The sequence below is a fragment of the Crinia signifera genome, chromosome 2, assembly GCF_055691185.1.
Source record: "Crinia signifera chromosome 2, ASM5569118v1, whole genome shotgun sequence".
Taxonomy (NCBI): Eukaryota; Metazoa; Chordata; class Amphibia; order Anura; family Myobatrachidae; genus Crinia; species Crinia signifera.
Window position 1 is genome coordinate 265,095,129 of NC_139218.1, and position 13,690 is coordinate 265,108,818.

Consider the following 13,690-nt stretch of genomic DNA (forward strand, 5'->3'; position numbering starts at 1 on the left):
TTTCTTGAATTATTTCATTTGCATTCTATCCATCTGTTAATAGATTCTGTAACGTTTCCTTTTTTCCTTAGCTGCGCAGCTGTTTTAGATTCTCAGCAGCTGATTGTATCTGCATTTGTTTATCAAATAAAGCAAAATTATAATAATTCCACTCTAACATGTACAACTATATTCTGGTTGTACTAGTATGTAGGGAGTATTTCTAGCCTTACAATGTGATTTGCTGTTATGTTACTAATTTGATCAGTAGTACTTGTGTTTGGGAGAATTTTCATTTCGATGCCTACTTCCTTTGGAGACAATATTGAGAAACAGGCTGCAGTTCGCCTGCAGACTCTACAATGTATACTGGCTAGATCTTGTGCATCTCTGCAGATGTCACATTATATACAGGCCAGTGACTTTGTTGTGACACAGGAGGAATTCCCTCTAGGCAGGAACAGTTAAGTCCATTTTTTAACAGAATTCTTATTCCAGGCTTTTCACTGACCTGAAATAAGGTTTAACTGGTTGCACTGGACTATTGCAAAATAATTTGTGCTTAAATGCAGTTATTATATTATTTAGTAATCACGCTATATGACAAACAGTAACTTTCTACTACTCATACCCTTCTAAATACAAAATTGGGTATTGTAGAAAATAAATATTAAATATGTATGTAGCCTTTTAAAATTCTTGGTTTTTAATAAAAAAAATGGGTACTTGTTTCCTAGCACGGCGCCACCGATTTTGATTGTAACCATCGGGTTGGAAAAATCGCGTCGATCACATGCCAACCAAATCGTATGCGATGCGATCGACCCGATTTTTACATTGGAATCAATGTAAAATGGTCCCTGAGACCCGATTTGTACATTGATTTCAATGTAAAAAGCCCCAAAACCCCCCATTTTTATACCAAACCCCCCTCATGTTTGAAATCCCCCCCCCCCCATTGTTAACGCCACCCCACTATTGACGCCAACCCGAAGCGTGGCAAGCGCAGCGGTACGCGTCCTCCGACCTTTTCATACCCCTACTATCCACGTCAGCGTGGAGTTGATTTTATAAAGTGTGGCGAGTGCAGCGAGCCACCGAGCCCTGCGCTCGCCATGCTTCGGGCTCGCTGCGCTCGCCACACTTTATAAAATCAACTCCACGCGATTATAATGGCCCGCGATCAACCCGATTTTCACTTTAAAAATAATTTAACATTGTTCCCTATGGGAAAATCGGGTTGATCACGTCGGTCGCATCGCGGCCCCTATTTAGGGGCCGCGATGGACGCGATCAACCCGATTTTGTCTTTCACCGGCAAATTAGCTGGTGATTGACAGAAAATCTGGTCCATCGTGTTGATTGTATGCCTTAAGTGCCTTAAACTTAAGGCATACAATCAACGAGATGGGCGCCGTGCTAGGAAACAAGTACCAAAAAATGTGTACACACGCAATATGATTGCCAATTCCAACAAGTCAGATTGACCAATATTGCCCAGTGTGTACTTTTGATGTTACTGATAATGTGCGCTCCCACACTTCATTTGCGACTTCCTCCCTTGGCCCTGCTGTAGGACTGACAGGAGACCTCGCTCGCTAGTGTCAGCAGCCAATCGCAGCTGACTGGAGCAACATTTGAATAGCTCCATTTGGTGCTGCAGTGGCAGCTACCAGTGGTAATATTTGAATCCCAACATCCCTAATTTTTGTAGCGTGTACACTGTGAAGGCATTATTAATTATCCACAATTTATATAGTGCCAAAAATATTTTCCAGCCCAATACACAATGGGGCTATTGCTGTATGGGTTAGATATTATGATTTCAGCATGATTTGTAGTTGTACGAGTAATCAAAAAACCACGGGCCAGATGCACTAAAGGCTTCACAAGTGATAAAATGGAGAGTGATAAACAGCCAGCCAATCAGCTCCTACCTGCCATGTCACAGACTGCATTCAAAAAATGTCAGGCAGGAGCTGATTGGTTTGTTGGTTATCACTCTACATTTTATCACTTTTGAAGCTTAGTGCATCTGGCCCTATACCTCTTAAGCCCCATACACACTAAATCACGATTAATATAAAACACAATATCTGCCTCATGTCCCGATTTTATTGTGTGTGCACACTGAACAATATAGGCCATCAAGATCGTTCAGTGATGTCACCGGGACCCACTGAACATCTCGCATAGTTAATGATATTAAGTGTACACACTAGACGATATTGCTCAGACATCCCTTTCTAAAGAATATTGTTCACAGTATCCTCTAGTGTGTATGGGGCTTTACACTAGCATGCAGGGGGCTGGCCAGCACAGGACAAGGCCAGCCCGCATGCTGAGTCCCTCCTCGTGATGCGATTGCAAAGTTTTGCTGTCACATAGATACACACCCTTTGCTGTACAGTGAAGTGTTTTGTTTTGCATCTGACAGGTAGCCGCGTACCTGCGCAGACTAGATGATAAGGCAGGTGCCAAGCCTACATGTTTTGGGTCACAGTACCTGCAAGTGAAGGCTGCTGCAGCTAGTTCCGCATAACAAGGTGCCCCCCCCCCTCCCCAATACCATGTTGACTTCCTGCTTCAACGGCCCTTACACTGCGGTCGCATGCATGCTACTACATGCGCAGATTGCCAGAAATTGTCTAATCAGCAGGGCTTGCAGGGAATTAGCCCCTATATCCCAACAAGGCTCCATTAAGAATGCTTACCATTTCTCTATCACCCTGTAATCCAAACATATACAAAAGATCTATAGTGTTTACAGTTTACTAAATATTTCTACCAATTGCTCTAGCTTTGGAGGTGGCTGCCATGTTAGGAGGGAGGAACGTCTTTCTAAAAACATAGTGACTGACAGCTTGATAGAAATGTTAAGGTGGATTTGTGAATTCATACTCTGGCTCAGAGCCATTAATATTATAATGCTTACAGAATCTGTCTGTGAGGAGAAGCCATCAGGTCACTGCCCTAATATGTGGGAAGAGCCTCGGTTGTTCAATTGGGAGTGGTGAGGTGTTACTCAATGGCTGCTGAGCAATGTAACGGTTATAGTGAAAGATAGATTTTACCTTTGGTGGTTCATATTTTGAGAAAATAGTTTTCATATTTAAGAAATTCAGTGTTCTTTAGATGTTGTGTTTTTTTTCTTTCCAGATGAAGCTCAGAAACTGTTAAAGGATTTAACTAGCAGAAAATCTCTACAAGTGCCAAATATTTACTACCATATGCCTCATTTATTAAACCATGAAGGAAGCCTTCAGCCTGCTGTGCAGGTTGGCCTTGGAAGAACAGGAGGTATGGACTTTTATTCGTGTATGTTTCTATAGTGCCAGCATAGTCCATGGCATATTACAATTGGGAACAAATCTAGTAATAGAATGAATCTGAACATTCGCAGACAAGAGAGAAATGTGACTGGTTTAATCTAAATTTGAAAACCCAGAACTGACGTCTTTTTTTTAAATCGGTTTGGAATGTAGGTTTTTATCTCACAGCTGCAAGTACAATAATTAGCATATCCTCACTTTACATACTAAGAATGTTATTTACATTTTTATGAAACTTAGGGAAGCTCTTCCTTTTACCTCATGCTGTAAATCCATGTCCCGAAATGCAATGCCTTGTCTCGTGCGGTCCTGGACCACTAATAGTCTGTGAAATGTTATTAGGTGTGAGTGATTTAAAAACAAATGACTGATTCCAGGCGTACTTGAGTGTAACATGGTCATTTCTTAGGATAACTGGCAAACTGTTAACAGTCCAGTACTAGTTTAAATGATCAATAATCAGGTTGTATTTGTAATCTCACGTGAGGTAGACCTAGTTCCAACATATGGAGGGGCCTAGTGTAGACATGATCGCCAATAGACCTGGCAGGGCCCATGCATTGTGGTTTTGCAAGTAGTGGACAAACACTGACCGCACACAGCATTATGGATGAGAGGGACTGCAATGGTAACCAGATCTGCTTGCTAGAGTATCAGTATAAACCAAAAAAATGTTTGTTGGGGTTTAAAATGTCATTTTAACTTTTGTGTAATTTTGTTTTACTCCAGTGTCAATTGTAATGGGCATCCCTACTGTAAAGAGGAAAGTGAAGTCTTATTTATCCGAGACTCTGCATTCCTTGATTGATAAATTGTCTCCAGAAGAAAAACTTGACAGTGTTATAATAGTCTTCATTGGAGAGGTAACCACGTCCTAACTTCTTTTATTTATTGCCTACTCCCTGTTTAACATGGATCTTATAGTATGTGCATCAGTTCAGTCTCCTACCATATACCTTTAGAACTTTCTACATTTATATTATTATCATTTATTTATATGGCACAGCACCTAGCAAAGTACATGTACATACAAGCAAAACAAGAAAACCACTACTACAAGACAATATATGCCAAGTACATGATGTATACATTTTGCTGCATCAGTGTACTCATTGCGTCAGTGGACTGTAATAAGAATCAGGGTGGCAGGAACCAACGGTTAGGTGTTGTCATAGGAAATATGCAGTAGAAGACAATCTAAGCTGGAAAAGGAAAAGCACATGAGGTGAAAGGTCCCTGCTTATGAGAGCTTGAAGTCAAAAAAGGAGGTGCAGACAGGGGAAACACAGGGTAGACATTGAGCATAGAACAGAGGGTTAGGATGACAGGTGGCTGGATTTTTTTAAAGAGTGGGTCTTGAGAGCCCAATTTTTTTTAATAGAGAGATGGAGAGGTAGAGAAATCCTGAGATAGGGAGTGGCACCTGCAAAATCTTAGAAGTAATTGTAGGAAGGAGAGGAGGCTTGCATTTGTGGAACAAAGAGGACGGAGGTATGTGTAAATGGACTAGGTGTAATGGGAGAGGAATATAAAAAGGCTTTATATGTGAATGCAAGAAGCTTGAATTGGATTGATTTAGAAGGGTAAGAGAGGAGAGGTGGACATAACACATTTTCAGAGGAAGATGAACCGGGCAGCAGCATTAAGGATAGGTTGAAATGGAGAGAGGCTTTGTCATGGAGGCCAAAAAATAGATTACAGCCCAATCTGGAGATAACTAGCGAGTGGATGAGGGTCTTGCTATTGGCCCTTCCTATACCCCATCCCATGCTCATCATATTCCACATGGCAGTGGGTAATAGAGAAGTACATGGTGATGGAAAGAAGTAGAGGGTGTCAGGGAGAGGCGATTGGATGATAGGGAGAGGTGATTGGGTTATAGGGAGAGAGTGACTGAGAGTCAAAAGGTGACAAGGAGAGAGTGAAGGTGGAGGCAGAGGGTGAAGGGCAGAAGGTGATGGAGAGAAGGGCAGAGGGTGATAGAGCTAGACAGAGGTGATGGAGAGCTAGCAGGTGATTGACAGAAGATGACAATGAGGCTGTGGGTGACAGGGAGAGCTAGCAGGAAACGGACAGAAGGTGACATAGAGATGCAGTGGATGACAGGGAGAGATAGCAGGAGATGGACAGAAGGTGACATAGAGATGCAGTGGATGACGGAGAAATAGCAGATGATAGACAGAAGATGAAAAGAGAGATAGTGGGTGACGGGGAGCTAGCAGGAGATGGATAGTAGGTGACAGAGTTGCAGTGGGTGAGTGGGAGAGGGAGAGCTAGCAGGAGATAGACAGAGGGCGACATAGAGAGGAATTGGGTGACAGGGAGACCTAACGGGGAGATGGACAGAAAGAGACATAGAGATGCAGTGTGTGTGTGTGTGTGTGACAGGGAGAGCTAGCAGGAGATGGACAGAGGGTGACAGAGGCACTGGGTAACGGAGAGAAGGGCAGAGGGTTACAGAGACCAGGGTGATGGAGAGCTAGGAGGTGATGGACAGAAGATGACAGAGAGGCTGTGGGTGACAGGGAGAGCTAGCAGGAGATGGACAGTGGGTGAGAGGGAGCTACTGTGCCTCACATTAGTTGTAGCTGATGAGACTTTAGTAAGGCATTTGACACTGTCCCACATCGCAGGCTGCTAAATAAACTTGAAAGTGTGGGATTGGATTATAAAACAATTAAATGGATAAGATCCTTGTGCAGGATAGGAAACAGACAGTAGTAAATGGAGTGCATTCTATGGAGGGACATGTTACCAGTGGAGTACCCCAGGGATCTGTACTTGGACTAGTGCCCTTTTAATATCTCTGTTATACCACTTTTACACCAGAATACCGGATAGGACCCGGGAAATCGAACACGGGATATTGCCAGGGCATGCCCTGCCTCAGACCCCATTTACACTGCACTTCAATCCGGGTAATTCCCGGGTAAGGCCCTTTCACACTGAAAACGGATCAGCCCTGTCTTTCCTTGCTGGTGTCATTAAAAATGAACCTTTGGGCTGTTTGAGATGAGGCCACAAGAAAGGGAAAAGGGAGGGGGTGGGTTCTGCTCCCAGCATTGCAGCAAAGATGGCAGACGGAGTAGCTGTGTTGCAGTTGCAGACATGATGGTGCAGATCAGGTTTGGGGTCAGCCAAAGTGGAACACACTGTCACAGCCAGTGTGTGCTGCAGCAGATGAGGCTGTAAACACAGTGTGGAGTGTGCTTGCAGCACAGAGCGTGGTAACGCTGCTGCTGCGCTGCTACATGCGCCCTGTGCGGGTCTCCAGCAGATTACATCATCTGCCAGAGCTGTAGAAGCACCAATCAGCTCTTCGCGCCCCTCTACCCTCCAAATAACCCGGATAATGGCCATTTACACCACCCTGAGCCCCGGATAAGCCCCGTGTCTGACCCTGAACATTTGCCGGGTCAGATTCCCGGGGAACAGTACCCGTGTTATTTTTTTTCAGCCCATTTACACCATGCCCTGCCCCGGACTGGAGAGGCAATATCCCGGGTCCAACCTCTGGTGTAAAAGGGGTATTAGTGACAGTTCAAATGCTATTGAAGGTAAAGTAGGCCTTTTTGCAGATGACACAAAGATATGCAACACACACACCAGGAGGGGTAAATCAAATGATTGATGATCTAGGTAAACTTGAGAATTGGTCAAGAGCATGGCAATTACAGTTTAATGCTAAAAAATGCAAAATTATGCATTAAAGGTTTAATATAGTATCACGGGTACTATAATGGAAAGAGATCTAGGAGTCACTATTTTAAGTGACTTAAAGGCAGGAAAGCAATGTAGCAAAGCAATGAAGAAGGTTAGTCAGATGCTTGGTTGCATAGGGAGAGGAATCGGTACCAGAAAAAAATACGTAATAATGCCACTGTATAGGTCATTGGTACGGCCTCATCTGGAATACTGTGTCCAGTTCTGGAGGCCATATCTTCAGAAGGATATAAATACATTGGAGAGTGTACAAAGAAGGGCAACTAAAATGGTGCATGGCCTACATCACAAAACGTACCAGGAAAGACTAAAAGATCTTAACATGTATAGTTTGGAGCAGAGAAGGGAAAGGGGGGACATGATAGAAATCTTCAAATATATCAAGGGTTTTATCATAGTACAGAAAAGAAATTTTCTTTAAAGGACAAGAAGTAGTAGAACACTAGGACATGCACTGAAACTGGAGGGAGGTAGGTTCAGGGGAAATGTTAGAAAGAATTACTTCACAGAAAGGGTAGTGGATAGGTGGAATAGCCTCCCATCAGAGGTGGTAGAGGCTAAGACAGTAGAACAATTTAAACATGCTTGGGATAGATATATGAATATCCTTACAAAGAAATAAGGATCAAAAAGGGCTAAGATTACCTGAAGGATAAAAAGGGGCAGACTAGATGGGCCAAATGGTTTTTATCTGCCGTCAAATTCTATGTTTCTAACATTTGTGGGCTACATGCAAAAACATTGTATTTATCCTGCACACAATAAAATATAGCCCAACCACCCCCTAAATGTCTGCACATTACATCAGCACCACCTGCAGTGTAACATGTTTTTTTTATCCTTTTGCTTGTTGTTGGTTTTTCTTCTTTACTTATAAACATGAATCAGGCCCTATATCTTAAGTCTGATGCATGTTCCTGATCCATCTGTCTTCATGGTCTCACTTGTATGGTTCTTGATTCAATGAAGACTGAGCTATAAAGATGTACCCTTAGCATGCTTATTTCCATGTCGTGTGAAACATGCAATGATACCACTTTGGATTATTAGAGTGTTTATCCTTAAACATTTCATTTCTCCAGACAGACCTTGAATATGTGCAGAATGTGGTTGGAAGCTTGGAAAAAGAGTAAGTACACAAGTTACACAGGGCTTGCACATAGACATGTGTTTTCAAAGACAGAATATTGATCATTTCCAATCATTGGCTATTATTAATTAATATATAATTCTGACACTAATTGTTTTAATAGGTTTTCTTCTAATGTTAGCAATTATTTATTTTATTTTTTTAAATACTGATACTAGTGTATAGTCCTTTATTATATATTGCTGCACACATTTATCAGGTATGTTAGCAGTGCCATGTCATATAGCCCTGGGTCCAGCACTATATATGCATTACACCTGCATGTTGCTTGCAAGGTCTCTGGAATGGCACTCGGCAGCCATTATTACTACTGCAGAGCCTCCTGGAGCATCCAATGGCTGCTTCAGACAGGTACTCTGCAGCCTGTGGAACTGCTGGATAATGTTCTATTACCCAGAGCTGACCACTCTGCCTCGTAGGCATGGAATAATGTCACATGTTTAAGGTTGAGGCCACTTTAGGTCTCTCGCCACTATGTTAGGAAGCCTGTATACACTATTGCACGCATAGTGCAAGGTGCAACCACTTAGCACATATTAACGTTCATGTTATGATGTATGTAATATGTGCTTTCCGCTGTGCTGTGCATGTAAGTGCTGTTCAGCACCCTGGGCTCCACATAAGGCTTCACAGTTGCCCTAAGCCTGCCCCCAGGCTCTTATTGGCTAGATTCACAGGAGTGTGGGGATGGGCTTATAAGTGTGAAGCCTTATGCGGAGAGCCAGGTGCCGCATTGTGCATTGTACACACAGCGCAGCCCTTCCCCAGGTGAACCAGCAAGCACATATATACTGCATACATGATCACACATATGTTTTATGTGCTAAGCGGTTGGTCACTACACTAAGCAGCCGATGCTGCAGCCACCGCTGATAAAATTGATATAATTTTAAGGCACAGCAATGAACAAATGTAATCAGAGTTGAACATGAAGTGGTTTGAGGGAATGAGCCGCTTCAGTAAATCTCATTGTAATCTCTTATTGAAGCATAACTTTTTGAGTACCTTACAGAAGACATGAATTACAAGGTTATTTAGGGGATAACCGTATGTATGATATTATGCTGCTAAGTAGCCCTCAAAGAGCAAGTTTTTTCTCCTTTGTGCTGATCGAAAATTCTAAATAAATAGAAAAGAGATCTGGAATTTGCTAACAGTTGGGTCACTAAAAGTCCCTGGTTATCTGTATAATACAGTATCTCATAGGGCAGAGCTGGTTCTATGCCCTAAGCTAGGAAATATCTTACTGATGATTAATATTATGCTGGGTTCATATTTGCGACATAGGGTGAATACACAAAAAAGAAAGACTTGTCAAGAGTGTACCCACTGGCGAACGCTACCAAAAAATATAAACTTACACAGTAACCTAAATAACTGGTGGATCTTATTGCTGGAGAGTCATTAGCTAAAAAAAGAATGGAAAAGGTCGACATGCAGCTTTCACATTTCTGTTGGTGTCCATGTCGACACCTGATCACGTGGACCCCCAGTTAGTGTAGTGCTCACAATGCTTTGGGCCGGATGCCTTGCTGCACATGACACATTGACATGTTGGCCTTTGTGCTTGTGTTGAATTTTGTCATTGTTGACCTAGTGTGCGATGACTTGCTATTTATTGTCGATCTACTGACGGTCTACCTAGACGTTGTCTGAGAGCCATCTAGATTCCATTATGAGTGTATTTACAATGGAAATTGCAGCTCGGTGGGAGAAGGCGCTCTCTGTGAGGTTCTCGCTGTCTCCATCATTTGCCATAGAAACCACAAATTTGTCTGACATACTCAGTCTTCTCTCTCTGGTATCCATGGATTTAACTGGTCCCTAAACGTTTAACAAATAATAATGCTCTTTTTCCTTAGTTAATGTGAAATGTGTGTATTTTATTTATTTTTTATTTGAAATGTATTTTATTAAAGCAAAAACACTGAATACAAAATGTGTAAAGGGGCATACACACTGGGTGATTTTTTCACCCCATTTCTACGTGATCTGACTAAATCACTTAGAAAAGGAGCACTGATTGCTCCATTTGTATAGCCCCGGACAACGGCAATGCATGGTTCAGTCTATCACCATCACCCGCAAGGAAATACAGTGCTTGCACTGTCTATCCTGATAGATTGCGGTGCTTTGCCTTTAAACAATAGCCAAAGCCCCGCCCTGCACACATCACGGTGTGCATTGCAGGTGTACTGCAGCATGTGCTGAGAGAGCGTGCTTTAGTCTGTCACTCCCTTGTCGCCCAGTGTGTACGGGGCTTAAGGCATAGATAGAGATTATAAAAACAGTGGTGAGCGCTGCTCAATCAAACTAGTAATGCCCCCCAGGTGCTGCAAGGGAGGGGGATTTAACCCCCAGCACACCAAAGGGCATTAGTAATAAGATTTGAAAAACCAACATAATAGAGGGTCATTCAGAGATCTTAGTTACATATATTTTGCAAAAGATATGATAAGCTTCCGGGCCTCGTCAAGGCTTCTCTGATACCAGAAGTCCTACACTGCATGACAACAGCACCCATTCTGGGCCATATAATTGTCTATTGCAAGGGCTTATCTACTGTAAGGGTCTGCTGTCAGCACAACACATGCTGTAGGTGTTGTGCTGACAGCAGGCTCAGCATGAGCTCCCAAGCAGCCCCCCCACCCCCTCGGGCCTGGGTAATTAGTACCCCCCCCCAGCGGCCCTGCCTGCAGTGCATATGGTTTTGTCCATTCTAGCGAAGATTTGCTTTTGCCAGTGAACCAGAATCAGGCCCATAGTCTCCACCCAGTCCATTCGGAAAATAACCGTAATCCTCTCTTTATATAATTAGACGTTAATGGGAGTTGGATGTATCCATTCTTGTAGAATGGTCTTTTTTGCTGCAGCACTAATAGCAAGGAATAATTTCCTACAGCCCGAAGGGATCCTCTGTCCCCTCAGATATATGCTCAGAATGGCCGACTCAGGAGTAAAAGGCACAAAGTTAACCAAGTGGTTCTCTGCTTTCCTTCTACCCACCTCAGATGCCCTGACACTCTCAAAGATAGTCCTAGAGATCATCTTCTTCCCTGGTACATCTAGGGCAAGTCTGGTGAGCAGACCCATTCTTAAGCGGTTGTGGGCAAATAAAAAGTCCTATAGTTCACGTTTAAAAAGATATGTGCTAGCAGTTAACAGTGTGCGCGATCTTTGTAATTTTTTTTATATATGAAATTGGGGTATGGATCATTAGATAGACAGACATTAGGTCGACAGGGTCATTAGGTTGACACAAGCATTAGGTCAACGTGGGGTTTTCCACTTTTTTGTCCCAAATGTTGACCGTCGACCTGGACAGTCCCTGCGTTCGCCATGGTTCGGGCACTATTTTATTCTCCCACCATGCCCTAGTGGATTGTAGGACATGAAATACTGCCTGTCAGCTAAAAAAAAAGTGAATAACCCCATGTCGACCGTTTGACTGTCGACCTTCCCCATGTTGACCTAATGATTGTGTCGACCTAATGTCCCTGTCGACATTCATGCATGTCGATCTTCAGTGGTCGACACAATGCTTCTCGACCTAATGCTTGTCGACTTGGTGACCCTATCCCCAATTAAGCTGTAAAATAGTCTTCATTCTGGACATTTACAATTGGTATTGTTGCCATACTGTAGCATATAGGATAATAAATAATGTTGGCAATCAAAGTAAAATGGATATTATTTTTTTGTTTTTTGACCGCGCACTGATTGTAGCTACTCCAAATTAAAAAGTGCTTCTGGGGTTTGGTGCTCGGAGTGCTAAAAATTAATCAAGGTGGTATGTCATATTACATACATACCCCCTTGATTAGTTTTTAGCGCTCCGAGCACCAAACCCCAAAATGGATATTAAGGCACTTATCATATGTTATTGTTTACATTGTTCTGATATACAGAAAAAGTATATATTACAAAATTGGGTACTTGTTTAATTTCACGGAGGTAGAACGGCCGCGTGTCTGAGTCCCCTTGCGGGGCTCGCTAAGCTCACCACATTATCTAAAATCAACTCCATGCCAACGTGGATAGTGGGGGTATGAACTATCCACGTTGGCATGGAGATTTTTTTAGTTTATTTTAGAAAGTTTGGCGAGCGCCGAACCCGGAAGTAGCGCGCGGCCATGCTGCCGCCGTGAAACTAAACAAATACCCAAAATTGTGGATACTCCTGATTTTTGTGGGTAATAAAATACATTTTGGTCACTGAATAGTGTCTAGGCACCCAAAACCAACTAGTATATGGAACAATGATAAATTTGCATTACGTTACATTGTACTTGAGCACAGGATTGATAGATTTTCTGATATTGAATTGCACTATATCCAGTGTCAACAACTAGATTTTTTCTGTTTTAATTAGATTCTCTACAGAAATCGGCTCTGGATTGGTGGAAGTCATTTCACCTCCTGTTGCCTATTATCCAGACATGACAAATTTAAAGGAGACATTTGGAGATTCAAAGGAGAGAGTTAGGTATGTGATGCAACAAATACACTGCGATATGTGTTTTATGGAACGGACGTTATCTCTTTTTTTTTTTTTTTCTGTTAAAATTAAAATCCAGTCCATGTTGGCTCTGATTTCAGTTAATGCAGTTGAAATATTGCATTTGGGAGTCATTCGTCTTCATGTTCTAATAATTCTGACCACAACATTTATTATGTCATATCTAGAGTGGGAAAACCAGGCATGAACGCATTGGGAATTTTTGGGAAATCCTAGGTTGTATGACCCTACACCCACCCCATTTCTGTTTTTATTCTATTTGGCATTATAGGCAGATGTTTTTTGACATGTGCCACCTGAATAAGTGGAATAATCTGTCAACAGAGGGGATAGAGATATATAAACATTTTCTAAATCATAGAAAAGTCTTATGATGAAAGGGGCAATTACCGATGATCAGTGGTGGCTCCAGAGCAGTCCGAAATTCAAATAGTAGAGCCACACCAACTGCCAAAACCAAACACTAACAAATCCCTTGCCATGAATCACTGGCAGTTGGTGTGTCTCCCCTATTTGAATTTTGAACTGAGCTGGTGCTGCCACCAATTCTGATCATTGATCGCAGGTAATTGCAGGGGCTATTCAATTATTCCCGATCTGCTGAAGCTAGCCGCAGATTATCAAGAATTATGTTGGTCCTGCCTCTGGGCGGGATGTATTAACATACATCGCCGCCCTTCGCATGGCAGCTGCCGCGATGCTGCCGCATATGTACTAACATATGCGGCCAGCATCGGGTTGCGGTGACGGAGACCCCCGCGATACCTGTGATGTGGGCTGCGGGGGTCTCTGTCACCTCCTGGTGGCTGCCAGCGTCCCCCTGCATCTCCTCCTCCCCCCTGAAGCCGGATGTCCTCCCGGCTGTGACACCAGGGGGAGGAGGAGATCAAAGGAGGACGGGAGGGGGGGGGGGGGCGAGCGGGCGGCGAAAGAAGCCCATAGGCTTCTATAGGGTATCTCCTTGCGAAAACGGGGAGGACGGGTATT

At 43.0% G+C, this 13,690-nt stretch overlaps 1 protein-coding gene across 1 annotated transcript in view; it reads left to right on the top strand.

Annotated features, from left to right (window-relative positions):
* Window positions 1-13,690, top strand: part of MGAT4A (alpha-1,3-mannosyl-glycoprotein 4-beta-N-acetylglucosaminyltransferase A) — an 83,188-nt gene that overhangs the window by 48,797 nt on the left and 20,701 nt on the right. The window contains exons 4-7 of the mRNA XM_083168530.1: window positions 3,139-3,279; window positions 4,041-4,174; window positions 8,117-8,163; window positions 12,557-12,670. Of these exons, the coding sequence (XP_083024656.1) occupies window positions 3,139-3,279; window positions 4,041-4,174; window positions 8,117-8,163; window positions 12,557-12,670 (436 nt within the window). The remainder of the gene's footprint in view (window positions 1-3,138; window positions 3,280-4,040; window positions 4,175-8,116; window positions 8,164-12,556; window positions 12,671-13,690) is intronic.